This window comes from Cyphellophora europaea (genome assembly GCF_000365145.1).
Source record: "Cyphellophora europaea CBS 101466 unplaced genomic scaffold supercont1.4, whole genome shotgun sequence".
Taxonomy (NCBI): Eukaryota; Fungi; Ascomycota; class Eurotiomycetes; order Chaetothyriales; family Cyphellophoraceae; genus Cyphellophora; species Cyphellophora europaea.
Window position 1 is genome coordinate 877,375 of NW_008481810.1, and position 26,911 is coordinate 904,285.

General features: G+C 53.8%; 11 protein-coding genes across 11 annotated transcripts; 7 read left to right on the plus strand and 4 right to left on the minus strand.

Annotated features, from left to right (window-relative positions):
- Nucleotides 1-1,284: 1,284 nt before the first annotated feature.
- On the plus strand, nucleotides 1,285-2,556 carry HMPREF1541_04563 (uncharacterized protein; the record flags this gene model as incomplete). The annotated part of the gene is made up of 1 exon (XM_008718908.1): nucleotides 1,285-2,556. One exon carries the CDS (start codon nucleotides 1,285-1,287, stop codon nucleotides 2,554-2,556), a length of 1,272 nt encoding a protein of 423 aa, XP_008717130.1.
- Nucleotides 2,557-3,229: 673 nt separating this feature from the next.
- Nucleotides 3,230-5,065, plus strand: HMPREF1541_04564 (uncharacterized protein; the record flags this gene model as incomplete). Its single annotated transcript, XM_008718909.1, has 1 exon — nucleotides 3,230-5,065. One exon carries the CDS (start codon nucleotides 3,230-3,232, stop codon nucleotides 5,063-5,065), a length of 1,836 nt encoding a protein of 611 aa, XP_008717131.1.
- Nucleotides 5,066-5,761: 696 nt separating this feature from the next.
- On the minus strand, nucleotides 5,762-6,442 carry HMPREF1541_04565 (uncharacterized protein; the record flags this gene model as incomplete). Its single annotated transcript, XM_008718910.1, has 1 exon — nucleotides 5,762-6,442. The coding sequence occupies one exon, from the start codon at nucleotides 6,440-6,442 to the stop codon at nucleotides 5,762-5,764; it is 681 nt and encodes a 226-aa protein (XP_008717132.1).
- Nucleotides 6,443-8,458: 2,016 nt separating this feature from the next.
- HMPREF1541_04566 (uncharacterized protein) lies at nucleotides 8,459-9,705 on the plus strand (the record flags this gene model as incomplete). Its single annotated transcript, XM_008718911.1, has 6 exons — nucleotides 8,459-8,468; nucleotides 8,516-8,629; nucleotides 8,674-8,713; nucleotides 8,758-8,853; nucleotides 8,903-9,519; nucleotides 9,569-9,705. 6 exons carry the CDS (start codon nucleotides 8,459-8,461, stop codon nucleotides 9,703-9,705), a joined length of 1,014 nt encoding a protein of 337 aa, XP_008717133.1.
- A 1,016-nt stretch (nucleotides 9,706-10,721) lies between these two features.
- On the plus strand, nucleotides 10,722-12,011 carry HMPREF1541_04567 (uncharacterized protein; the record flags this gene model as incomplete). Its single annotated transcript, XM_008718912.1, has 1 exon — nucleotides 10,722-12,011. The coding sequence occupies one exon, from the start codon at nucleotides 10,722-10,724 to the stop codon at nucleotides 12,009-12,011; it is 1,290 nt and encodes a 429-aa protein (XP_008717134.1).
- A 385-nt stretch (nucleotides 12,012-12,396) lies between these two features.
- Nucleotides 12,397-13,885, minus strand: HMPREF1541_04568 (uncharacterized protein; the record flags this gene model as incomplete). Its single annotated transcript, XM_008718913.1, has 3 exons — nucleotides 12,397-13,716; nucleotides 13,765-13,833; nucleotides 13,883-13,885. The coding sequence occupies 3 exons, from the start codon at nucleotides 13,883-13,885 to the stop codon at nucleotides 12,397-12,399; spliced, it is 1,392 nt and encodes a 463-aa protein (XP_008717135.1).
- Nucleotides 13,886-14,745: 860 nt separating this feature from the next.
- HMPREF1541_04569 (uncharacterized protein) lies at nucleotides 14,746-15,528 on the plus strand (the record flags this gene model as incomplete). Its single annotated transcript, XM_008718914.1, has 2 exons — nucleotides 14,746-15,000; nucleotides 15,049-15,528. 2 exons carry the CDS (start codon nucleotides 14,746-14,748, stop codon nucleotides 15,526-15,528), a joined length of 735 nt encoding a protein of 244 aa, XP_008717136.1.
- A 472-nt stretch (nucleotides 15,529-16,000) lies between these two features.
- On the plus strand, nucleotides 16,001-17,095 carry HMPREF1541_04570 (uncharacterized protein; the record flags this gene model as incomplete). Its single annotated transcript, XM_008718915.1, has 1 exon — nucleotides 16,001-17,095. One exon carries the CDS (start codon nucleotides 16,001-16,003, stop codon nucleotides 17,093-17,095), a length of 1,095 nt encoding a protein of 364 aa, XP_008717137.1.
- Nucleotides 17,096-17,306: 211 nt separating this feature from the next.
- HMPREF1541_04571 (uncharacterized protein) lies at nucleotides 17,307-17,630 on the minus strand (the record flags this gene model as incomplete). The annotated part of the gene is made up of 1 exon (XM_008718916.1): nucleotides 17,307-17,630. The coding sequence occupies one exon, from the start codon at nucleotides 17,628-17,630 to the stop codon at nucleotides 17,307-17,309; it is 324 nt and encodes a 107-aa protein (XP_008717138.1).
- A 966-nt stretch (nucleotides 17,631-18,596) lies between these two features.
- Nucleotides 18,597-20,576, plus strand: HMPREF1541_04572 (uncharacterized protein; the record flags this gene model as incomplete). The annotated part of the gene is made up of 1 exon (XM_008718917.1): nucleotides 18,597-20,576. The coding sequence occupies one exon, from the start codon at nucleotides 18,597-18,599 to the stop codon at nucleotides 20,574-20,576; it is 1,980 nt and encodes a 659-aa protein (XP_008717139.1).
- A 4,298-nt stretch (nucleotides 20,577-24,874) lies between these two features.
- Nucleotides 24,875-26,426, minus strand: HMPREF1541_04573 (fumarate hydratase, class II; the record flags this gene model as incomplete). Its single annotated transcript, XM_008718918.1, has 3 exons — nucleotides 24,875-25,058; nucleotides 25,137-26,154; nucleotides 26,228-26,426. 3 exons carry the CDS (start codon nucleotides 26,424-26,426, stop codon nucleotides 24,875-24,877), a joined length of 1,401 nt encoding a protein of 466 aa, XP_008717140.1.
- Between the last annotated feature and the right edge of the window lie 485 nt (nucleotides 26,427-26,911).

A 26,911-nucleotide genomic window follows, 5' to 3' on the forward strand; every position in this document is an offset into this window, starting at 1 on the left:
TGCGAGTGCGTCGTCTCTGATGCTGGCTGTGCGGCTTGCTGCTGGAGCAAATGGTCACGGCTATATAGAGTAAGGACTCTACATCTACACTGAGACGGCGTACCTTATGGGCAGCAGGTTGGATTAGACTTCACGGTCTCGTCATAACCGACTCGATCACGCCTACACATTCGTCCTGGGGACTCTCTCGTCGCAAGACTGCGCTGACTTCAAGTGGTAGACAACCCCTCTCTGATGGCAGTAGGCCGAGGCTGAGTCTGAGCCTGGGATGACGCAATGAAGCTTTTCACAATCATGAAGCAAGTTTGGAGGTCCGGCCTGACCGGGATGAACCAGATGTGATGCTGCGACGATGGCGAGCTTTCCCGCTGAAGCTCCTCTACCAGACGTTGTGTCGAGTCTGGACGCTGCCGCCGAGGTGGCGTGGTGGTTGTGGCATTTCGCTTCACAGGGAGTTTCACGGGAAGGGATTCGATTCCCAAAAACACTTGGCTTAGGAGACTGTGGAAAGAGCAACATGGGCCTTATATGAGGCTTTGATCTTATTAAGTAGCCATGCTCCCTACTCGAGTGCACCGGGCGTGGTCCATCGAGGTTCTTTTGGATGCTTTCGGATGTGGCTGCAGAATAAAGTGCTGCGGAGCTTCCTGGGCGGCCATTTCGAGGCCTAAGCAGCCACCAATGCGCTGCAGGCTAGGCTCGCCTAAGATCCGCCCGGAGGACCACGCCTAAAGTGATTAGTGCTGCCGAAATCAGCTTACGCGTAAACGGCCCCCCTGGCTGATGCAAATCCAACGTCACGTCGATCTCTCAATCTGCATGTCCGGAATTCTCAAGTCCATCCTATCCGTACTTGCGGATGACAAGGGGTTCTCAAAACGAACTGCGGGAGCCCACTGTTAACGATTCCGTCCACACGAATGTCCAAGTCGGCCCCCCCTTTGCGGCATGCAAGCCACAAGCGTGCAGAATCTCTGGGCTGAATCATTAATTCATTCTTGTTGATTTTTGTTGGCGTAAGATTTCACGATGCCAACTTTTTTTAAGTACGGATACCCATCAACAATCTCATGCTTGGGTCAAGTTCCACTGCTAGCAAACTCCGCCGTGGTGACAAGTTGCGCTGGATGCGCGTAGCATTTCGGCCAGGTCTCGCTTCCTCTACCTGAACTGCGTCTTTCGTGTCGTGCTCGTCCAACATGCTCTCTCTGTTCTGCTGCGCCGTCTCGTAATCTTTCTGGACACTTGAGCGCGCCTGTCGCGAACAGAAAGTCCTCGGCCAGTATGCCGCCATTACATCTCCAGAAGCTCAACTCCTGCCTCAGTCGGCGGACTTCAGTCCTTTGTGCGGCCCTGGCGTTTGTGCTTCTCACTTTTTGGTTCTTGCAAGGGCCTGCCACCTCTACTCCGGAAGCCGGTCGGCGCCTACGTCCTGGAGAACGTCTGAATCAGTTTGATGGAACATGGAACTATGCGAGGGACAAAGACAATCTGCAGCTCGATCTGAATCAGTGCGAGAAGGCATTCCCCGGCTTGTTCATCGAGGTTGATCGAGCAGTCGAGACACGCAAAGGATCTCGTATCGAGGAGTCTGTTATCGATTCGATTGAAGAACAGAATGGCTTCGTTCGGGCTATGATCTATGATCAGAAACTGTACATCATCTCCAAGACCGGCGGAATCTACTCGCGAGAACTTGCGACCCTCCATGCTATTCACCGAGCAATCATGACGTCCCCCGAAGTCCTTCCCAACATCGAGTTCGCATTCAACTCCGACGATCGCATTCCGTCCGTGCCTTTGTGGGGATATGCGCGACGTGCCGAAGACACCCACATCTGGCTGATCCCCGATTTTGGGTACTGGAGTTGGCCTGAAACCAAGGTAGGAACGATGGGTGAAGTTCGCATGAAAGCAAGCTTCGATGAGCAGTCTGGGCCATGGTCGTGGAAAAGGAAGTACAACCAGCTGTTGTGGCGTGGAGCGACAATGGGACTGAGCCTGCGCGAGAGGCTCCTCCAAGTAACACAGGACAAGGCTTGGGCTGATGTGAAAGCGCTTGACTGGCATAACCAGGACTCGATGACGAATGATCTCAAGTCCATGCCCGAACATTGCCAGTACAAGTATTTGATGCAGACCGAAGGCAACTCCTACTCTGGTCGACTGAAATACCTCCAGAATTGCAGGTCTGTTATCGTGAGCCATCCTCTGGACTGGATCGAACATCATCACCATCTCATGCGCTCCAGCGGACCCGACCAAAATTTCGTCGAGGTTGAGCGGAGCTTCGAAAACCTGGAAGAGACTATCCTCTGGCTACAGCAGTATGATGGTAGAGCAAACAACATCGCCCAAAACAGCGTCCAAACGTTCCGCGAGCGTTATCTGACGCCCGCAGCTGAAGCCTGCTACTGGCGAAAGCTCATCCACGGCTGGGCTAGTGTAAGCTGGGAGCCTCACTTTTGGAAAGATGAAAACGGAACACAGGTGTGGAGAGGACTACCTGCCGAGTCCTTCTTGCTGGAGCGAAGATTGAGGTGGGACCCTTACTGAAGGCACTGGTCGCAGAGCGACTACTCGCGGGCCGATTAGGGCTTGCAGCACCTCCATGTGTCGTCATTACTACGCATCCGATGATCGAGCCAGTGAAGACTGTTCATTCACTGGGCTGACGATAGCGCGAGGGCGTCCTACCATTGTCACAGACGACAACGAGAAATGACTGTGACAAGTCAACAGCACTTGTTCTCGGGCGACTCATAGGGCTATGATATATCGGCCTTATCATGAAGTCTCTACAGCACTAGAGGCCGCATGAATCCCTGGCAGCTCACAAAGCTTCTCTGCCTCACCTTTGCCTCTTCAGAGGACGTCTCATACAATGAAGGAGCTTTTCTGCCATGACTGAGTCCTACAAAGGATATTCAACAGCTTGAACTCACGAAGGCAAATCTGGGATATGAAATCAATACCTAGGCACCATTTGGTACATTGAGGCCAAGCAGGCTGGAATGGCGGAGCGCGCTGTCCCACCATTCCTCCCCTTGCTCGCTTGGCTTCGCTATTCAATCCGTCTCAGCGTCGTTCTCCGCCCCACGCGGGATGATTGTTTGTAGTATAGATCGCCGTTCAGGCAGCGATTGCTGCCACTTTTGATCTGATAAGGTACTCGAGTATCTTTTCTCTCTTTCTCTTCCGCTCGTCCTCACGGACAAGACCAGATGAGATGTTGTCCGTAGGTTGCAGCGTCGGGTTTTGGCTGACCCTCGCATCGCTCGGCAACTGCGTTATTCCGGGCCCTCTAAGAGCCGCCCACGACCCAGGTTCCGATTTCAACTGGACAGCAGTAGAACCCTCCGGGCGACTCAGGTATCATGATTGCTACGAAGAATTCCAGTGCGCTCGGCTGGTCGTACCGCTGGACTGGACCAACGCCAGCAACCCCAATGAAGTCGTGCTTGGCATCGTCAAACTGCCCGCAAAAGTGCCTCCTTCGGATCCCTCGTTTGGCGGCACCATCCTGATGAACCCAGGTGGTCCTTCCGGATCAGGCACAGACGATGTGAGGTACAATGGGCATTCGATCCAAAACATCGTTGATGGTCCAAGACACTTCGAGATCCTCAGCTTCGACCCACGCGGAGTACACCGTACCACTCCCTCGCCCACTTGCTTCGATTCCGATGAGGCACGCGAGTTGTTCACTGAGCTCAACAAGATCGCGGGTGGTGCCGATGTAGAGACCTCGCTCAACATCAAATGGGCCATGTCGCAAGGACTAGGCGAGCTGTGTGCGAATGCGACTTACGGTGTCTATCCTAATGGCGACAACATCAAGCAGTACGTTACTACCGCGCTGGTAGCTCATGACATGGTCAGGATAATAGACGCCGTTGCTGAAGAGCGGGCCGAGTCCTTGCAGGAGACTTCAAATCGAGAGGTGAAGCAGCAGACTCTCTCCAACTTCAGAGAAGAGCCCCTGCTCAACTATTGGGGTTTCTCATACGGGACGTATCTCGGAAACACCTTTGCTTCTCTGTTCCCCTCCCGAATTGGTCGCATGATTCTCGATGGCAACGTCGATGCCCCAGACTATGCTGCCACAGGCTGGTCCACGAATCTGAATGACAACAACCTCGTCTGGCGAACGTTCTTCGACTGGTGCTTCCAAGCTGGCCCTGCCTGCGCTTTGTACGACCAGCAGTTCCAGAATCCGCTCAAACTCCATGCCAAGATCATCGACATCTTCGAAGACCTGAAGACCAATCCTGTCCCCTACATCGACGATAAAGGCCGCATCAAGGTCCTCACCTACTTCAACCTCGAATACATCATGCACGGACACGCCTACAACCCATGGCACACCTGGCCCAAGCTCGCCTCGAACATCGCTTCCCTCCTCAACGGCGACCCTTTCCCACTGCTCGATCTGCCTCCTCCACCTTCCAACCCGCTACCCAACATGACGGTTACCGACCCTTACAGCAGCCATGAAGAAGACCCCCGCTTCCTCAACCTATCAGCACCATACCCACCGCCCTATCCCCACGAGCTCGAAGCCGCCGTCTCCATCCTCTGCGGCGACGGCTCCGACCTCACCGCCCAAACCAAAGCCGACTACGCCGACTACGTCTCCCACCTCGTCAACCAGTCCTCCCTCATCGGCCCCACCTGGGCTCAGATCACCCTGCCCTGCCGCCATTGGCCCTCCACTTTACGGCCCGCGGAGCGCAACCGCTTCACAGGCCCCTTTGGCAGCAAGCTGCGGGACTACGCCGGCGCAGACCGCAGGGGAGGCGACCGATGGGCCCGTCCACTGCTCTTCATCGGCAACACGGCCGATCCGGTGACGCCGCTGCGTAACGCGCTCGCCATGAGCAAGTCGCATGAGGGCAGCGTGGTGCTGACGCAGGATAGCCCCGGCCATTGCTCCGGGCCGACCGTGCCGAGTACGTGTACCTGGGATGTGATTCGGCGGTTCTTCAACGATGGCGTGCTGCCGGAGGAAGGGAAGGTGTGTGCTGTGGATTGGAAGCCGTGGGATCGCAGTGTGGGGGATTGACAACAACGACGGAGATATGATAGGATAGGATTAGGTGGGGGGCGGCGGGCGATCTGCTTGGACTATGAGAAGCCATATATGATCAATAGTGAAAGACCATGCATGGCAAGGCTGGAATCGCGAGCGAAACAGTTCCATCGCACCGAGCCGGACTTGAGTGGTAGTAGAAGAGAGACGCAGAGAGTCGCTGATTGGAGGCGACTAATTGAGTGGGGAAGGAAAGGGTCGCGCGCGCGAGCGAGATATCGCGCAACTTTTCGTCAGATACTTGCTACTACCCTTCACACGAAGCCATCATAACAGTGTTGTTGCTGCCGTGGCAGGACGTTAGTTGAACGTTGAACGGGCATGCCGGAGTCGTGGGCGGACGCTGGGATGCACGAGCAGCAGTACACTTGAGAATAACGAGATTACGATGAAGAATGAACCCAAAATTGAAAACAAACTGACGAAACTATACGCTTGAATTTGGTTACAAATCTGACATTGGCGCGTGAGCCAGATGCGGACCACCACCACCACCACCACCACCACCACCACCAACGAGTTGCCGCACGTATGGCCACCCAGCCCACTATGACAGCAATCTTGTTATGCGTCCCCGAGAGACTCACTGCCTCGCTTCGACTTCCTCGACTGACTTACCTACCTATCCCTCCGCAGGCCGCTTACATCCATCCCACCCATCCCATCCACTCACCCCTCCTGGCCCCAACCGGGCCCCAACCCAGCAAAGTCCCACTCGTAGACCGACGGCGACGTCACAATGACCTCTCCATAAACCGGCACAGGCACACCAGCATCCTCCTGATCCTCCTGATCCCGCTCAGCCTCGTCAACCTGACGCAGGAGCCACGATAGCTCCTCCTCGAGCTGCTCGAGCCGTTCATCGGCGGCCCGCTCCTGTTCCTCCAGCTGTGCGCGCTCCAGCCGCAGCCGGTGGGCTAGCTTCTCGGCAGCGTGGGCGCGCTGCTGCAGGCTTTGGAGGGTGCTCTGCGGGCTGCTAGGCGGACTGGATGGGTACGGGGTCAGGTTCCGGCCCGGTGGTCTCACGCCAGCCCCGGGTTGTTGGAGTTGGTCGCGCCAGGCTGGTCGCGGCACTTGGACGGTCGCGGTCGCGTTCGGATTGGTTGGAAACCGTAGACGAGGCGATGGCGTATCTAGGCTGAAGACGACGTGGCGTTTGTGCGTGCGAGGTTCGAAGAAGCTCTCGTTTGCAGTTCGGCTCACTTCGGCATCGTCGGCATCGTCGGCATCGTCGGAGCCTGGAGACACAGGCACGGCGGGTCTAGCCTGGTTGTGGGTGGCTGGGATCCGAAGCCTCACACCCAGCTGAGCACGGAGGCGTTGTTGTGATCGGGATTTGTGCGTAGACATCACAGACTCGTCAGCCCATTCTCGAGCAGGCGGCTGAGACACTTGTCGAGACCTTGGCGGGATCGCTGCCGGAATATCGTTTGTTGACACCTGCGACGCGGCCTGTCGAATGTTGGACACACCGCCAGTACGTCTCAGGAAATGGCGAGGAGGGCTGTCACGAGGTAGGACACAAGTTTCCGTCTCCCACGAGGTTGAGCTGGCGGAATCTGGACTGCTAGGATCAGATTGCGCCGTGGCATAGTTGTCATACATCAACCAAGTTCCGAAAACGTTGTTTGTGGGGATCTTTGGTAGCCTTTCACCTCCTGTATGCTCGTTAGTGACCACCGTGAAGGGGTTAGGACGGTTAACGTGGACTTGGTGACGGCGCCTTCGCCGAGCAAAACGAGAGCAGAACCCTCCTCGCTTGGTTAAATGGGCAATCAAGCTGGAGTAGGCACGGGTCAGACTTACAGACTGGGTGCAATCAGGGACGTCGTCTCTTGTCAGAGCCTCGTGTGAGGGAGGGCAACAGCATAGGCGGCCAGCCACCTTGCTGCAGAAATCCCTCATAGCTGAGACCATATGTGGTATGCTGGAGTTGCTTTCGGTGTCGGGCTTCCGTGAGGCGGTTGTGGACCCGAAGCACAAGGCACGGTGGTGACATGCAATATATATACTTGTAAACATGTTCGTAGTCGAGATTATGTCTGGTGCATCAGGTAAGGGCTATTGTCTAGGAACCGTCACGCTCATACTCAAGCCGGGATGAACTTTCGAGCACTGTGACGGAGCGACCATTGTTCCGTTAGGCAAGCGGTAATAACGCATAATGAATGATAGCGCCATAAAGCGGTGCGACCAAGCCAGTATGTAAGTCCGAACGCAATAGACAAAGAGCTCCCGAAGTTTGTTGATCGTGACACCTGAAGACACAAAATCCCTTTCTTATCCTGATAACCTGTCGGCCGGACCGGCTTGCCACGATCAAAGGCCTTCTTGAATCTTCATTATTCGGTGGCTTGTTGCTTTCTTACCAGGTTCATTGATGACCTAGGCCATCTCTCTGACAAGAATGGATAGATTGTGAGGAGGTGGCGATCTTTGGGATTATCTCGGCTCGTACGCTGGCTGTGCCGGGACCTTCGTCGGGGGGCATATCGCAATGATCTGGGCAGTCATACTCTTGTTGGGCCTTTGACACCATATTGCGAAGCAGGTCTGTCATCACTTGATATTGATGATCAGACTGGTAGCATGGAGGATGTTCTGACGTGCTGCTGAACTACACAGAATGAGCAGCAGTGCTGATATAGGTAGTTGAATTATGCGGTGACAGGGCAGTGACACGCATATCGGTATGCCCCGACATCACAGACATAAGCGAGGCTGAAGCAGACCTACTCCTTGACACAGATCACCCCGGTAAGGAAAGCTTTGTGGGCAAGCTCGGAGAACGTGAACTCCGCCCGACTTGAGTGAGTGCTGGAGGGCAGCTTTCCTTTGGGTGGACCACAATGACAAACAGAGCTACGATCTCATCCAGCCGATAGACTTGGGTTCCACGCATCACTTTCGTTGCAAGCTTGCAAGCAGAGAGACAATCAGGCGAGATCTTTAGACGATCCTGACCGAAGCATAATAGATAGAATGCCACTACTTATATCGTAGCAAAGTCACGAAACAGTCCTTCCAGGTAGCGGGTAGTTGAGGTAAGCGCCTCGATGAGCGAGCCCTAAACCTTTTTCTCACGAGGCTGAGCGCGCAAGGCTGAGAATTTGGACATTCACACCACGGACCGAAGCAGTGAACGTTACCTCACAGTAAGGCTGACGACTTCAACGGCATATTGAATACTCTTCTCGGACATATCAACACGGCTCTCTACGAAATTAATCTACTGCTCACTTGACGAAGATTGACGATCTTTACACTTGCTCCAATCCTCTTGCTCTACGGAGCCCACCGCTTCCAAGCCTTCCTTCTGAGAGAATAAACGCACCCATTTACAGTCTTTTGATCAGCAACCGCACCATGGCCTCCGGTAAGGCACCTGCTTAGGAAGCTATGATCTAGCTGATCCCGCTCCAGAGTTCCCGCGGGTGGTGCCCCTCACCTGTCACGGCCACTCAAGACCTATCACCCATTTGAGTTTCTCTGCCATTGTCGATCAGGACCAGTATTATCTCATCTCTGCATGCAAAGGTAAACCCCAAATTCCACTCCATTGACAAAGGCTGAATCTCCAGACAACAACACTCAACTAAGAGATGGCATCACCGGCGACTGGTACGTTCCCAACTTGCCCAATCTTCAGGACGTTGACAGGACAGGATCGGTACGTTCATTGGACATAAGGGTGCCGTCTGGTCATCGCGACTGTCTTCAGATGCATCGATGGCTGCTACGGGATCGGCAGACTTCACAGCGTAAGTCTAAACCCTACTTAGGTGTATGTTGACTAGGCTGACGGAGTAGTCGCATCTGGGATCCACAGTCTGGCGAGTGCCTCCACGCGCTTTCTCATAACCACATCGTTAAAGCGGTGTCGTTCCCAATACAGCGCAATCCCGCAGTGGTGGCCACCGGTGGACAGGAGAAGAAGCTGAGGATATGGGACCTTGAGCGTACGTCTACACCAAACAACGAAACGAACGGGGACGGGCCGCGAACTCCTACAACAAGCTCAGAAGGTCTCGAGATCGGTGCGGGCGACCATACAGCGAGCATCAAGTCGATCGTCTGGAATGTTGACTACAACGTGATTACAACCGCTGCAGATGATAAAACGATTCGGTGGTACGATTTGCGAACACAGGGGCCAATCGCGACACACAGGACCGAACGAGACATCACGTCTTGTGAGCTCAGTACGAATAATGCCGATGACGCCGACCCTGGAATCCTCAGTGTGGCTGCAGGCCAGTCCGCCCTGTTCTTCGACGCCGGCCGACCGGGGCAATTAATCAAGCAAGTTGATTTCGATCACGGAATAGCCAGCGTTGGTACAAGCGTATCTACGGGTCGTTTCGTCACCGGTGGCTCCAGCGATACTTGGGTACGGGTCTGGGACCTTGAGCCAGAAAAGCAGCTTGGTGAGTAACGTATTGTCTTGGTGATCGACAGCTACTGAACTCTTCACAGATGTGCTCAAGGGCCACCACGGGCCTATTTGGTCGACCTCGTTTTCACCCGATGGTAATATCTTCGCGACTGGAAGCGAGGACGGCACCATCAAGCTTTGGAAAAATTGCAAAGATCCGTATGGCCTGTGGCGTTAGTTATCGCCCGGGAATGCTACAGTGTCAAGTAGGCTGCCTCATCTGGAGCTCATGCACATGTTCACGTTCCGAGGGGCAGGCCGGGCATCACCGTCCAGACAACGCAACAGCAATGTCGACGATTGCCCGTCCACATCGTCGCGGCTTTTGGACCGAGTCGGCCGTATAGTGGAACGGTACCGCCGTCTGCAAACGTTGAGCATGAGGATTCAGATTTATGGGGCTGAGGAGTGCTCCTTGCAGGTGCTCATAAATGGCGCCATGTGCCGGCAGGGGAGCTGGTAGGATCCGAGCGCTCGGAGTGGGGGAGCCAGGCTCAAAGCTATGTGTTTCAGGAGAGCGAGCCAGTCAGGGCCCAGGTAAAGGCAGCTAGGCTCCTGCCGCCCATATTTTAGCTTGCATTTTGAGCTCCCTGCATATCAAATGCTTGGCACTTTCGACACCGCAACTTTCCTCAACGGTGGTGAAAATGTCGTCCCCCGCATTCTATCACTACTGTCCATGTACTAGACTTCCTAGTGTTGCTGGTCTTGTCTTACGGTCTGTCGGCAAGCCTTGAACAAATGGTTGTCCCCTTTTGCATTGCATTGTGAGCGGTTCTCTGCTATCGCTCGCCTTGTCGCTCGCTTAGCCACCCCTCTACTCCCCTCTCTGCCTACGAGCGTGCTCGACCTCCTGCGGCGCTGGACGCATATACCTCACGGTCTGCTGAGCAGATATCACCCGTTCCCTGTGAAATCGGCTTGCTTCTGCGATCGCCAGCGTGTTTCACCCAATGCCGCCCAGAACCAGGAATTCGCTCTCTCCCGGGAGAGACCAAGAGAAGCAGCAGATGGCACAGTCGACCAAAGAACACCGACCGCGTGATGGGCCCTCGCAGAAGATAGCGTTTCCGCGGTGGCGGACGCGTGGAAAGGAGAAGAGTACCGTGGCCCATATCTGCTCGTGGGTTGTTGACCACCAAATCAGTAAGACCACGCTCAACGACCAGAGCCAACAGCTGACAGTTGCTAGGCATGTCCGTGACCATGATCTCCATCCTGTTCTCCGTCCATGTGGCATTCCCCGACGCCCGACACCATACCCGCAAGTTCTTCCGCATCTCTTACTACAATCCCATTACAGGCACCTTCGCCTTGGGGTGGGACGATATCTGGTTTGTCTTCTACTGGATCATTGTCTTTACCGGTGCTCGATGCTTCACAATGGACTACATCCTCTCTCCCATCGCACATCGTGCCGGTATCCACAAGAAGAAAGCCAAAGTGCGGTTCGCCGAACAAGCCTGGATTCTCCTCTACTACGGCCTATTCTGGTGCATTGGCATGAACCTTCTCATAAACTCCCCATACTGGCTCGACTTACGCGCGCTCTGGCGAAATTGGCCCATACGCGAGATGGAAGGCCTCGCAAAATGGTACTACCTGGTCCAATTCGCCTTCTGGCTACAACAAATCGTGGTTGTCAATATTGAAGAGCGCCGCAAAGACCACTGGCAGATGTTTTCGCACCACCTGGTAACTTGCGCTCTAATCTTCACTTCCTACGGGTACCACCAGAGTCGTGTGGGCCACCTCATACTCGTTATCATGGACCCTGTCGACATTATCTTGTCTCTTGCCAAGATCCTCAAGTACCTCCGTCTCCAGCTCCTCTGCGACATTGCTTTTGGCGTCTTTATCGTCGTCTGGTTCATCACTCGCCATATCTTCTACCCCTTGGTGTGCTGGAGCATTTACAAGCACATCCCTGAAGAAATCTCCTATGGTTGCTATTCCGGCAGCGACTCTGACCTCCATGGTCCACAGCCAGTTCCAGAGGACTGGGACCACCTCACGCAACCCTTCCGCGATCCAGTTGGTCTTGTGTGTTGGAACAACAACATCAAGTGGGTGTTCCTCGGTATGCTACTTGCTCTGCATGGCCTGGTTCTCCTTTGGTTCGTGCAGATCGTGCGCGTCGCGTACAAGGTACTTAGTGGGCAGCCTGCCGAGGACACGCGCTCGGACGACGAAGATGAGGAGGAAGAGGAAGACATGATAGACGTGATAGACATGGCAAGCACGGAGAAACAGGGGACCGGGTATATCAATCAGGTGAATGTCGGTGCAGAATCTCGCCCATTCATCGAGAAGGAGGTCCTCTCCACGGACCAGCAGTTCGCCGACGGCAAAGCGAAAAGCCCAACGAGGAAGAGCAGCAGGAGGAGAGGCGAGGGACAGAGCAGCGGGGTCAACCTGTTGGCCGGCAGTGATCGCAAGGAGTTGCTGGGGAGAATTGGCTGCGACAAGCCAACGAATGAGTAGCCTGCTAAAGCAGTGCCAGAAGTTCTAACGGAACGTGGCGGCGTTTGAGCTTTCCTAAGGTTTGGGAACATCACGATACCCTTGGAGCTGACTGAGAGTCCTGGCATGGCTAGCGAGTTCGCAGAATGAGAAGGCATCTATCTGCCACAGATCTTTCACGTCTATCGTTCCAGTGTCAAATCGCCACGGTGTAGTCTGAAAGCATGCCGGGAAGTGTGACTCGACGCCTGAGCAATGCATTATGAGTGCCTGTATCGTTCCGTGTCGCCCATTTGTTCTACAATCGCCGCCCATGCCCATGGAGCCGCAAGGCCTGCAAGACCAAAGCGGACGGAGTTTCGAAAGTACATCTCAAAGAATCGGCCCTTCGTTTGCCGACAGCCGCTTACAGATACAATCCCTCTGGCTCGCCCTCGTTCTTCGTCTTCATGACACTCTCCTTCGCACTCCGGAAGTCCGCCATGTTGACTCTCATTCTCCGCTCACGTAGGGCCCTCAGGCCGGCCTCGGAACAGATTGCCTTGATATCTGCACCACTGAGATCATCCTTCTGGGCGATGAATTCATCCAAGTCCACGTCCTCCGCCAAGCTCATCTTCGAGGTGTGCAGCGTGAAAATCTTCTTCTTGGTGTTCTGGTCGGGATTCTCGAAGAGGATCTTGCGGTCAATGCGACCGGGTCGGATCAGCGCAGGGTCGAGCGTGTCGATCTTGTTAGTAGCCATGATGACCTTGACATCGCCACGATCATCGAAACCATCCAGTTGGTTAAGGAGTTCCAGCATGGTGCGCTGAATTTCACGCTCGCCACCCGATGTGGATTCGTAGCGCTTGGTACCGATTGCATCAATTTCATCGATGAAGACAATGGCGGGTGCATTCTCGGCGGCCACTTGGAAGAGCTGGCGGACTAGACGAGGGCCATCACCAAGGTACTTTTGGATGAGCTCTGACCCAACGATGCGCAAGAAGGTGGCAGAAGTTTGATTGGCAACGGCTTTCGCGAGAAGTGTCTTGCCGGTACCGGGCGCACCGTAGAGAATAACGCCTTTGGGCGGCTTGATGCCCATCTCTTCGTAGAGCTCAGGGTGAAGCAAAGGCAGTTCGACAGCTTCTCGAACTTCTTGAATTTGGTTTTCAAGACCTCCGATATCAGCGTAGGATTCTGTGGGCGCTTTATCAAGCTTCATAACCGAGACCAGAGGGTCCGCATCGTCGGTGAGCACACCGACGACTGCGACTGACTTGTGATGCAAGAGAATCGATGCGCCGGGTTCAAGTAGATCTTTGTCGACGAAGGACATGATGGAGACATAGTACTCTGGGCCGGTGGCGGAAGAAACAATCGCGTGGTCATCATCGATAAGCTCTTCGAGGTTGCCGACGCCCATGGGGCTGCCACGCATGTCGTCGACACGTCCACGTTCATCAGCATTCCGGTCGACCTGCTCGGCTTCGTTGGTGCTTTGGGGTGTTTGGTTCTGAGCAGCCGTTGCCTTCCGTATCCGTTCTTGATTCTCAACGTACTCTTCCTCCAACAGTAAATGATCGTGGACTCTTTGCATCCTAAGATACCGTAGCTTGCATCGCGCGGTAGGGTAGATGGTAGGCAACTTCGCCGCAGCATTTGGGCCAGCCTGCTTTCTCTTCTTGCGGCCGATTCTGGTGGTTGGCTGTGGAGGTGGCTCGTACTTGGGCTTGTCCTTCTACAAAAGATTAGCATCGATGAGGCCGCGAGACATCAAGTGACTTACCTTCTTATCTTTGTCATCCTTGCCGCCCTGGCCAGGCGGACCTCCGCCGAGATTGGATTGTTGGTTACCCTAGGCGAAGTGTCAACAAACACCGTGTAGTTGGTCAGGGCAAGCTTACCATTACTCGACCTTGAGCGAGAGACTCCTGGGGTGTCTGAATCTAGTAGAGGAACGAATGATTCGAAAGAGGCAACAAGAAAGGATGATAGATTTAGAAGCGTTGATTACGAAGTGACGATAGCATCTCGCGCCTGCGGGAGCAAGGCTGAAAATTGGCCGCGATGCCTTGCTCAATATGATTGGCTCGCGTTTCTATTCTTTCAATTCACCAAAGACGATGTTCTTCACATATCGCTCGTCCCATGTTTGACCTATAGAAGATCTCATACCACTAGAGTCCATACGCTTTGGACACCAGTGCGCGAAATTTCGAGCAGCCTGCTGGCACTTTGGAGCTTCTACGTTGTCTGCCCGTAAACCGAACAGGGTGGGGCCGCTGTAGCCTTGAGGCTATTTGGTGCCTGTGACGCAGCCGCTGCCGCGGTGCGTGCCACTGGAACTCAGCGGTCGAAGTGAGGCGCACCCTCCCTCCTCCGCCACACGACCAACATCAAAGCCGTAATACCACTTAGGGGTGCGCTCCTACACCAAGGAACACACACCAAAGCACGATCTCCGCTAGAAGCTATCAAGTGTTGGCCATCTCGGAACATCCCCACGCATACTAACCCCACGAGCTTATTCTCTGTTTCTCGATGTGATTCCAGCCGCCAGACAACCAGATTTGTTCCCGCTTTCTCTTCCACATTCCTTTAGTGCCTTCCACGCACCTGAGATACCACGTTCCGTCTCTGAAACAAAACTTTTGGCCACCGTCCTTCGCGCTATCGAACGCGGCCCATCTTATCCTCGCTGATCTCTCCACCTAATCGGACCTTTTTCTCGAGCCTCGAGCCACGCATTGCACCGGTCAGACTCAAGATGGCCGGTCACAGAGCACGCAGAGTTACCAAGGAGCTTGCAGACATCAAATCCGATAATGTCTCTCACATTAATGTTGACACAGTCAATGACAGTGTGACTAAGCTTAAAGGCTCGTTCAGTGGCCCACCGGGAACACCATATGAGGGCGGGACGTTCGAAGTCGACATTAGCATCCCAAATGAATATCCGTTCAAGCCCCCGGTCATGAAGTTTTTGACCAAGATATGGCACCCCAACGTATCCAGCGTTACGGTGAGCCTAGGATCTCATCATGCGTGTGGCCAATACTGATTCGCATAGGGTGCCATTTGTCTCGACACGCTTAGCACAGGATGGTCACCGGTCCTCACGATCAAGAGTGCTATGATATCGTTACAGTCGCTTTTGAGCTCGCCGGAGCCGAAGGACCCTCAAGATGCTGTAGTTGCGCAGCAGATGATCAAAAATCCGAAGGAATTCGAACGAATCGCACGCCAATGGTCAGTTCAATACGCTGGGGCGCCCAAGTCGATGCTCGGCGAAGGTAGCGGTGGATCTTCGGCTGCGGACATCGAGGCAGCGGAGCAACAAAGCAAAGAAAGGGAGGAAGCCGCAAATTTAGAGGCGTATGATGGGTATAACAAAGATCTCATCGACAGATTTGTCATGATGGGCTTTGATCTGGACAGAGTGGTAGAGGCATTCAACTACGTTGGCATTGACCGAAACGGCGGCCAGGACTACGAGCTTGAGGAGGCGTACATGGGAGACATCACGGCGAGACTTCTCGGGGAGCCTTGATCTGCCATGAGAACTGGCTTGAGCGTTGGTGTACGGTCCTTTCAGCATGCATAACGGTGTGGTCTGAGCTTGGCCACCACTTCAGGGCGCCATGGTAGATATTGAATGTGTGGCTACTTGAGACGTATTTGACACACTCAATCAGTCAACTCATTGTTATTCTACATCACGCCTTGTTTCGTTTCTTTAGATGGTATTGCGTATTCGTGCCGAGATTAGGCATGTGATGTGTGGCCCCGCCTAGTTTGCCTCGCCAAATTGGGCTAATGGTGACTTATAGTTGAGCCTTGTGTTTATCGATCTGCTCGACACCTTGCCAAATCATATCGGGCTCGCATACCGCAATTGCTGGACTTCGAAAGGGATTTCTGTCGCCACTGTTCGAGGGGGGAAACGTCATGAACAGCTGCTAAGAAGCTGAACACCACTACTTTCCTATTTCCCTGAACACCAAAGATCCATCAGAGAAATAATGATAGAAGACGACTTCTACCGTTCCTCTACCCAGTATCGGCACTGGTCCTTCACTCACTCCCAACTTTCTGAGCGACGCGCTGTCACCAATGCCCACGCAGCCGCCCGCGTCCGCGCCGCATTCCACCGTGCCCAGACCGCCAACGGCAACGATGCGTCCTATTCAGACGGCGAAGTCGATACGCTGACTGTCGATGAAGAGCTCAAAATCATCGAATGGGGCTCCAACAAGATTGTCGAGATGGGGAAGCTCCTTCACACCCCTTCTTCCTTGCAATCGACCGCCATTCAGTACCTCCGCCGATTCTACCTGACTAATTCGCCCATGACCTACCACCCCAAATCCATCATCGCGTGCGCGCTATTTTTGGCCACCAAAGCGGACCACCAGCACGTCAGTGTCCGAGCATTTGCAGAGGAGACGAATGTCACGGAGGATGAAGTCAAAGCACCAGAGTTCTTGCTGCTGCAGGGCATCAAATTCACGTTAGACGTGAGGCACCCGTTCCGAGGACTGGAAGGAGGCAGTGTTGAAATGAGAGAACTCATCACCGAGGGCAGATTATTGAGCGGAGAGAAGGAAGCCGTCAAGAGACTCGAGGCGGCAATCGTGAAAGCAAAGGGTTTCCTGAGAAGAGAGGCGCAGATGACAGATGTGTACTTTCTGTACACGCCCGCACAAATCTGGCTAGCAGCGATGCTGATGGCGGACAGCGAGCTTACGGTGGCGTACCTGACGGCAAAGTTTGAGAGCTTGCTGGCATCAGAGCCGCCGGTGGGTGCGGACTTGGAGGCACTACAGAGCAAGCTCACGGCTACGGTACGGAAATGCGCGACCATGCTGGAGGAGTACAAATCCCCCGAAGACGACAAGAAGGAGCGCAAGGAGCTGGGGAGGATCGGCAAGAAGCTGGCGAAGTGTCAGGATCCAGAGAAGACTGATATCGTGGCAGTCGCGAAGGCGAAGAAAGCAGAGAAGCGGGAAGGGAGCGAGAGCGAGAGGGAGGGCGAGAAGAAGAAGCGGAGGACGGAGAGAGAAAAGCTCGGAAAGGACGGAGATGTTTTCGGTGGCGATCTGAAGGATATAAGGTGACCATGAAAGGGGAAAAGTGAACAGCGAAGGGATCTGGAATGTCTATCGCGATAAAGATATCTGGAAAATATTGATGAAGACGGGGACAGCCCGTGGCAGCCGCCTGATACTGAAGAGAGATTACCCTAAAGCGCTTTCAACGCCAACCCAGCAAAATATACATGTTGACAAAACCAAGCTTCCATACGCTCTCGTGCTCCGATGCTGTTAGTTACCGCTCGGGCATCATCATGCGCATCGTCTTCTCTGATGGCTCGACGAAGTTCATCTGAAGAGGCTTCTCATGCGGCAACCGCTGAGACGCATCCGAATTGTATGACCGAGGCCTTTCCGAAGGAGCGTTGTACATGTCGTCTTCGGGGCTTCGGAGGCCGTTGTAGTTGTAGTAGTCAGGTTGGTAGAGATTGTCCCGATGTTGCTGGGATGGCTTCTGGTGAGACTGTTGGGGATTCTGAGTTTGATCACGGTCCTTGTTCAGCTTCCTGAAAGCATAGTAGCCTACACCGCCAATTGCAGCAAGCTTGACGAGGCCCATGTTGGCTTAGAAAAGGATGTACAGGTATGTGTCTTGGAAGTATTCTTATGAGTGGTAATGGTTGGATCGATTACAGCAGATGCGTTATTGGCTGGATGGTGAACTTCACAATCCTGATGGACATGACCTACCTTTATGTCCTTCACTCTCGTACGCTATTATCGTTGCCTAGACGGGTCCGCTATGACTTGCGCCGGCCGCAGTCTAGTATGGCACATATCGCCGAGTATGTGAGTTTAAGTCAGAAGCGAGCGTTTGGTGCAGCCGTTGGGGTGATGCGGGGTGGCTCGTACAGCCTCATAGCCGCACACTCGCTTTGTGGAGACCGAACCCGGGCCCGAGCTAAATAATGCTCAGCCACGCCAAACATAGGGTGGCCTAAGGGCATTGGTCGTATCAACCATACGTATTGCGGGCATATGTCGAGTCGATCATTCGCAGCTATGCCATATATTCGAATTCTAGTGCTAAAGACAGTGTTGGATTGTGTAGCACGCAACCGCGCCTGGTTTGCTGCTGCGCATGAGGCTCGGCCGTCCATTTCGCTGTAGTGTTGGAACTCAGCCGAGCCGGACTGCGTAAGCTACAGCAGGCAGGCGCATTTCTGCTGCACTGGACCATCCATGGGCCACATTTCGGGGCCGAAGGTCAGATGAAAGCGGATTTATTAAAGGCGAACGGTTATGATGAAGCCTGGAAGGAGGCACAAGGGACCTTCAGGCAAGCCTCCAGGCGCTCTCTGCCCGTACCCAAAGCTGGCGAGGTTGTGCTAGACCGTATCGGGTTATATCCGTGGCACTGGAGTGACGTCAACGCGTTCTCACGACGCGTGCATCTCCTAAATCTGATCTCGAAGTGAATCGTGTGCAAGACAGTAGATTTCGCACAGATTTGCTTAGCTTGGATCAACAACATGGTCCCTAATGGTCGTGGTTACGACTGCACCCCACTTCCTCCATAAAAGCCATGTCCTCATCGCAGCCGTTTGTAGCGTCCTCGCCAATTGGTGGACGCCGGCGCAAATCACGATTTACATACAAGCAACTGAATCTGCTCGCGCAATCCTCTACGAATTGCCCGCTCCGTTGCATTGCACTGATAGATTATGACGCTTTTTATGCGCAGTGCGAGTCAGTGCGACTCGGTCTTCCTCCAGATCAACCACTCGGAGTGCAACAGTGGCAAGGTTTGATCGCCATCAATTATCCTGCTCGTGAGTTTGGTCTCAATCGACATGTCACTCCGACGGAGGCGCGCCAGAAGTGCCCACAAATCACCCTACAGCACGTCGCAACATGGCGAGAAGGCGATGATAAGTGGGCATATCGGGACGGCGCGGACAAGCACATCTCAACGGATAAGGTATCACTTGACCCCTATCGGCTAGAGTCCAGAAAGTCCCTCGCTCTGATCAAAGACTTCCTTCCTGCGCCTCCAGTCCAGAGAGTTGAAAAGGCGTCGATAGATGAAGTCTTCCTCGATCTCTCTGCACAAATTCATGGCCTACTCCTCGAGCGTCATCCTGAACTACGAATTGCACCATATGATGATCCTACGGAACGCCTCCCTTTACCACCATCTACTGCTCTAGATTGGCAGGCAGATGCGCTAATTGACCTTGACGATAATCAAACAGAAGACGACGACCCAGACTGGGACGATGTGTGCATGAACATTGGCAGTACCATTGTTAGAGATGTGCGTCGCATGATTTTTGAAAAGCTACATTACACCACGTCTGCTGGCATTGCGCGCAACAAGATGATGGCTAAGCTGGGAGCCGGCTATAAGAAGCCAAACCAGCAGACGATTGTCCGGAACCGGGCAGTGCAGCATTTTCTGGGCAGCTTCAAGTTCACAAAAATACGCAATCTTGGTGGCAAACTTGGTGACCAGATTGTCGAGACTTTCAACACTGAAGAAGTCACGGAGCTACTCAAGGTTCCTCTCGAGACGATGAAGGCAAAATCCGGTGATGAGACCGGCACCTGGCTGCATGGCATTATACGTGGTGAAGATAATTCGGAGGTGAACTCGCGCACACAAATCAAGAGCATGCTATCGGCAAAGTCTTTCCGTCCTAGCATCAACAGTTTTGAGCAGGCGGTGAGGTGGCTGAGGATTTTCGTTGCTGATATCTACGCGAGACTAGTCGAAGAGGGAGTCACCGAAAACAGGCGACGACCAAAGACTATGAACTTGCACCACAGACAGGGTGGTACAACAAGGAGCAAACAGCTGCCCATCTCGACCGGGAAGAAGATCGACGAGAACACACTCTTCGAATTAGCGAAGACTTTGATGGGTCAAGTTGTGGTAGATGGTCGCGCGTGGCCTTGTGCTAATCTAAGCTTGAGCGTTGGCGGTTTTGAGGATGGTATCACGGGCAACAGAGGCATCGGTAGTTTCTTGGTCAAGGGCGATGAGGCGAAGGCGCTGGAGGCAGAGAGGTCCAACAGCGCAACGCCTGTGCCAGGAAATGACGCCACGCGCCCAACGAAGAAGCGCAAACTCGACGGCCCAGATATTGGACGTTTTTTTGCTAGGGATGATAGCCGCGGTGATGACGATGCGGAAGGGGATCGACGCATTTCAGATGCAAAAGAGGACCGTGACATGTACGGTGAAGATGAACATGACGCGGCGGCTAATATGAGTGGTTCAGTTGAGCGGGACACTGCAACATATTTCTTCTGCGCAGAGTGCAGCAAGCAGATACCGGAAGGAGATAGGGAACAGCATCAGGACTGGCACTTTGCCAAAGACTTGCAGGCTCAGGACTCGCAGATGCCTGTTCAGCCAGAACACGAGCAGACCAAGGGCCGGCCTCCTGGACATCCAGCTTCTAAGATCAAGCGTGGCGGTGGACTCGCAAACGGACGAGGTCGGGGAAGTGCAAAGGCTGGAAAAGCAGAGAAAGGCCAGCAAAGACTAGCTTTTGGGTAGACTCACCTTCGAGATGTAGCGTCAACTGGATCGCACCGGATAAGCGATGTGTTGAGACGCGGGCAATCTACATGCGATTTTCTTGCTCTGTATTTGTATTGCTCCTGTCGTCAACAGCTGGCGATCCGCTGTGTCTACACTAGCCTGTATCAAAGTATTCTTGTCAATCGTCTGCGCGTGTGACACGATTGCAATTAGCTTGGCTCAAAATGACAATAGATGCGGCATTCACCTCAGGTATGAACGCAGATCAGCTCTTCTCAGCAGGGTCTTGGAGTACTACCACTCTGGAAAATTCCCAGGATCCCAGCCGCCAAGAACAAACGCCCCCTGGCAGCTTTGCCTGGACCCCTAAATTTGCCCACCCCGGATCTCGATCCTAGCGCTGGTTCGGCTGTCAAACAACCCGAGCTCAATTTCAACCTCATCCTTACCTTAGTTGAACTTCAAGCAGTCTCAATAACACCCTCAATGGGACTTTCAATGCGCCTCGAGAATCTTGTGGGGGTCATTTGATGTTTTTCTGTTGTCGTCATCAGTTGTTGTGCGGTGGGGCGTCACTATCGCCCATTACGGCAGAAATCACGTGCAGTGCCGCAAGTTGCGGCTACGAGGATGGCTGGAGTGCAGAGAAAAGGTAGGGAAGGCGCGATGGCCACGCTTGCCCCGTCCAACACTCCTATCAGAGTCTTGCCAAATAGGAAACTGTGTGGTTCTCTTGTGTCAGCACAAAATGGCCGGGCGCGAAGCGAGATTCCCTGAAATGTTGGCTGTCATGTGGGACTTTCAATATTGATCTTCATGGGAATCGTTATCGCTTGGGAAGTGCTTGGTATCGGCAGGAGCGCCTCTTCTCCTGCCACTGAATGTATTCTGCAGGCTACACCAATGAGTGCGTATCAAAGAACTGGCGCTGCCTCGTGCTCAGTACGGCCGCCGTCAACAACACCCCTCCGAACACTCCCCCTCGTAGCCGAACTCGGCCAGACTTTCGTCATCTCGCGGTGCACTCTCACCCTCTGTCACCATTTTGGACAATGCCCACAGCTTGAAAGTCGGGCTACAACCAAGCAATCGACATGGTTCTTGACATGAGAATGCTCGTCTTGGTCTGAATCGATTGACCCTGCTCTTCATATTGGCCATGGACAGCTCGCTAGCAAGTTCGAACTCGACTCTCTGATACCAACACACACATCATCGCCGTCATTATAACCCACGCGTCCATTGGGCGCTCAGAGCCACACACATGAACCCTGATTCCCACTGTCCTAGCCGACTCTGTGAGCACAGCCCATCTCTGCTCCAGAGCCCAAACCTATAAGTAGGCCCTGTCCCCCTCGCCTCCTCGATTTCTCTTCTTCGTCCCTTCCCTGCTTTCTCTGTGAGTACTCTCCCTGGCTATCTCTGAACTTTGCATACCGCTGATTCACATCACAGGTCATATCATACACTCACACAAGTCATTGAAAAGTAAGCTCACTTTCCTTTCCCGTTTCCTGCCCCCCTTGCCCCTCGTAGACTGTAGAACTCCCAAGGTATGAGTTTTCGACCTCAAAAGCCGCACACTGGAAATCTGGCCGACCAGTATCTCTTGGCTTGTCCAGGACACAAATCCACCAGAAACTCACCAAAACTCGGCTATGAGGCCACTGGATCATTCCTTACGATAAGCAGCACTTTCTGGTCAGCAGGGAGTTTGTGCTCATCGCCATCTAGCACTCATCAGATCACTCTGGAGCTGGACTCACCAAATTGCGGTTTTGAGCCCTTTCAGACCCCCAATAGCACCTGGAGCTTACCTACGCTTGGCGAGCTCCAGGTGCCGCTTTGCGTGTTTGGCTTGCCAGACCGCCGCACTTGCAGCCCTGCATCCGCCTACGGCTGCGCCTTCGCCCCTATTTGGCCCTGCCCTAGGCCTTGCCCTTCACTTACGGCCAGTCAACTCCACGCCTTAATTTCTGCCTTTCGCATATCATCAGACGCTTCAGGGAACTCGACCACCAAGAATTAAATGGCCATGCCGCTGCCTATCAACATTACACGTCGCTGGCGTCTCACCTTACCGCCGCCTGACCTTGTCGCCGCCTGACCTTGTCGCCGCCTGACCTTGTCGCCGCCTGACCTTGTCGCCGCCTGACCTTGTCGCCGCCTCACCTGGTCGCCGCCTGACCTGGCCGTCAACCCACCTAGGCGCCGCCTCACCTGGCCGTCAATGCACATCGTCACCACCTCACGTTGTTGGAGCCTACTTCGACACTTTCACCAACACGCCAGTTCCCGGACATTACGACAAGGGTTGCCCGCGACAATGCAGGCAACCCGGGCCGGTGAATATCTCGACGAGACCGTGACAAGAGGCAGTGAGTGGAACACGTCTGACCTCGATCGGTCCTCGGAGAGCTCTATCACCGGACCCGTAAACCACTCGTAGACCATCGCACTTCCTCGAGACCATTTGCTAACTTCTGCTACAGATGTCTTCCTCTCTTTTGCAAGATAGGCGGATGAAGCGAGAGCAGCGGTCTCGGCCGTGGCTCGTGAATTCCTGCCTATCCTCTGCTCCGGCCTCTCTTCCCCTCCGCACCAAAGAAGCTCAAACGATTGCTGAAGTCCCCAGCAAGCTCGTGAGTGAGGTGTGTTGTCTCAACCAGAACCACCGGAAGTCTTTTGCTCTCAAGCCCTGCTTGAAGCAAATGGCCAAGGTGGCGACGGCCTCGATTGTCGATCGCCGGAGAGACACGGCGAAAAGACCCTTCTCCCTGATTCCGAAGTTTCTTCGGACTGGGGACCAGAAGGTCTTTGACAGAAAAAAGGTGGAGTTGCGGCTTCCCACAGTTGTACGATTCACCGAGCCTCTCGTAAACGGGGTAAAGAGAACCCAGAAATGGGACTGCTCTGCGCCTACGTGCGATGCTCATGAAGAATGCAGGGAAGACGTGGCTTTTACCTGCTGGCGGTCGATCGAGGACGACCATCCAGACCAGCTCAGAGTTCCCTTCTTTGACTGGTTCTGGAGCCAACTGAAAAAGGGTCACATTTATTGTGGCCCCGACCTTCCCACAGAAAACCGACACGGGGTTGTTAAGTACCTCCGTGCCGTGTTCACGCCGTAAGGCATCTTGGGTGTCCGATCTGGGGGCTTTTGCATCTATCTGGGGGAACTCATACCGGCGTCGCGCCGTCGGCTTTGCACGAGGTGATCTTCACCGCAGAGGGCAGTGAATTCGGTCTACTGGCCAGGGGACTACGAGTTGTCAGAGACTTCCCGTCTGGTACCGATTTGGACAATTCACTGCAAACCATCCTCACTGGACGCAGTGACTATGGGAGCGCTTACTTACATATGGGATTTTAGAGCTTGCTCCTTATGAGTAGTGTCTGGGGTCGTTACTTTTTCCTTTGTCTTTCCTTTGTCATTGTGGGCTGCATTCTCCTTGGTGGGATCAGTCTGAGTCTGCTCCTTAGCGAGTACGGCTGTGCAGGTGTTGGAGGACAGAAACAAACCACAAAAAAAATCCTGACGGGGAATCAAAAAGCATCAAAAACAAACCTGGAAAAAAAAAAAGCTTCAAAAACAAACTTGAAAAAATCAGAAAGGCGGAGGTGAAGATTCGAAAACTCCTTGTTTGCCTGACCAGCAACACAGGTGGTTTTTTGTTTCGGATCCAATGCATCAAACAAATGCCTATGATCCGTCCAGGTTTCCCCTTCGGGGTTTGCTTGGGCGAGGAGGCTGACTGGAAAACGAGAGACCACCTTCACGCGGTTCCGGTTGTGAGTAGTCGTTTCGCCTTTCGGAAAGAAAGCTGGCGGCGAAACCAAGTGTCTCTCAATGATCTCAATGGATGACTCTCAATGATGACTCAAAAGCTGGCCCAACGTCAAAAGCAATGGTCGAAGGACGTGGAGATGAGAACGGGTTCGAGGTCAGCATGCATGAGGACAACGGGCAAGGGCAAGGGCAAGCGCAAGGGCAAGCGCAAGGGCAAGCGCAAGCGCAAGCGCAAGGGCAAGGGCAGCGGACAACGGCAACGGACGAGGACAATGAATCCAGGGACATGGACGAAGAAAAAGGTCGCGGAGTGAAGCGGCAGGGTATCAGATGCTCAGAATCTACAGCTACTTAGCTAAAATTGCGACGATATGGCACGTGAAAGACAACGCAGTGCATTGAGACCTCGTAGCACGCACTCTGTATCGATCATCAAAGCCATTGGCATGCTCCAGTCCCAAACATGGCCAACTTCTTGTCCTGAACAAAGTGCCATTCACCTTGTCGGCGATGCGTTGCGGATTCATTTCTTCGCCGGCGCCAGCATGAGCTCTGGCCGGACATATTTGTCGAAGTCCGCCTCGGACAAAGCCTTGAGCTCCATGGCGCCTTCTTTCAGCGTCAAGCCATTCTTGTGAGCATGCTTGGCGACTTTGCTGGCCATATCGTATCCAATGACAGGATTGAGGCAGGTCACCAGCATCAGACTGGGGTTGTTAGCACTGACTGTCGGACAGATTTCTTGGGGGAGCATTCCAGGGATAAAGGCCGACTCAAAGACTTACCTTTCATTGAGTAGCGCGGAGATGCGCTTCTCGTCAGCCTGCAGGCCCTCCAGCAGATGGTCGACAAAGCTATTCATGGTATCGGTAAGCAATCGGGAAGAGTGCATCAGGTTCTTGATCATCACAGGCTTGAAAACGTTGAGCTCAAACTGGCCGCTCATGCCGCCCACAGTGGTAGCGACGTGGTTGCCCATTACCTGAGCCGCGACCATGGTCATGGCCTCACACTGTGTGGGATTGACCTTGCCGGGCATGATACTGCTGCCAGGTTCGTTCTCGGGAAGGATGAGTTCCCCAAGACCGCAGCGGGGACCAGAGCCAAGATATCGAATATCCTGGGCTATTTTGAAGAGACTGCAAGCGAGCGTATTGAGAGATCCAGAAGCCTCAACAATGGAGTCGTGGGCAGCGAGGACCTCAAACTTGTTGGGTGCTGTAATGAACTTGGTGCCGGTCAACTTGCTGACCTCCTCCGCAACACCTTCGGCAAAGCCCTCGAACGTGTTGAGACCGGTGCCAACGGCTGTGCCGCCCTGTGCGAGCTGTCTGAGGTGAGGTAATGAAGCATTGATGCGCTCGATGTTGCGGTCAAGCTGAGCAACATAGCCGCCAAACTCCTGCCCAAGCGTCAAGGGCGTAGCATCCTGCAGATGTGTCCGGCCAATCTTGATGATCTTCTCGAACGCTTGTGACTTCTGCTTGAGAGTGTCGCGCATGCGGGTGAGGGCAGGCAGGAGCTTCTGCTCGAACTCAAGAACAGCAGCAATGTGCATGACAGTAGGGAAGGTATCATTGGACGAGGCAGACATGTTGACATGGTCATTGGGATGTACCGGCTTCTTGCTTCCCATGGTTCCGCCCAGGATCTCGATGGCACGATTTGAGATGACCTCGTTGGCGTTCATATTGGACTGGGTGCCAGACCCGGTCTGGAACACGGAGAGAGGGAAGTGGTCAACGAGCTTGAGACTTGCAACTTCGGAGGCGGCTTGCTGGATGGCTTCACCGAGTTTGGGATCTGTGAAGGTATCAGCATTGCTGCAGTGTGCGATTCGGCGGTACATGGAGAGCTTTCCAGCGAAGCGACGCACCTAGGCCGTATTTCATGTTGACGGTAGCAGCAGCTCCCTTGAGGATACCGAACGCTCTCACCACACCCTCGGGCATCTTCTCCTGCGGCAAGTTGATGTTGAAGTTGCCCAGCGACCTCTGGGTCTGCGCACCCCAGTACCTGTCCGATGCCACCTCCACGGGTCCAAAGGCATCGGTCTCCGTTCTTGTGCTAGCCATTCTGACACCGTGTAAACGTATAATATTAGAGGTATAGCGTAACGATGCAGCTGTGGTTGAGTGTTTGAGCGATGTGGTCGCTGAATATGTGGTACGGAGAGAGAACATGGCGTGCGCAGGAAGACAGAAGGAGCGTTATGTATCAGAGTTATGAGAATCGGAGGAAGAGGGGGAAAAATGTTGCGGAGCTGCAGCTACGAAGCATTCACTTTTTGGTAACTGAAGCTGCGATCGCTTGACCCTGGGCCGCCGCGACTGCGCAAATATAATTGGGGGCCGGGAGAAGCCGGGTGCAGCTAGGTCGCAGCTCTTGGGGCATGATCGTCGATTTCAGATGCGGAGAGCACATGCGAAGCACAGCACGAAACGCGTTTCAAATCCAAAGTCTTCAATTATCTATCAACACCACATTAAGGTGTCCAAAATCGCTAGAAAGACATGCCCAGGGTATCTCTGAAAGCGCAAGCCGACTCCTTCTGTCCAAT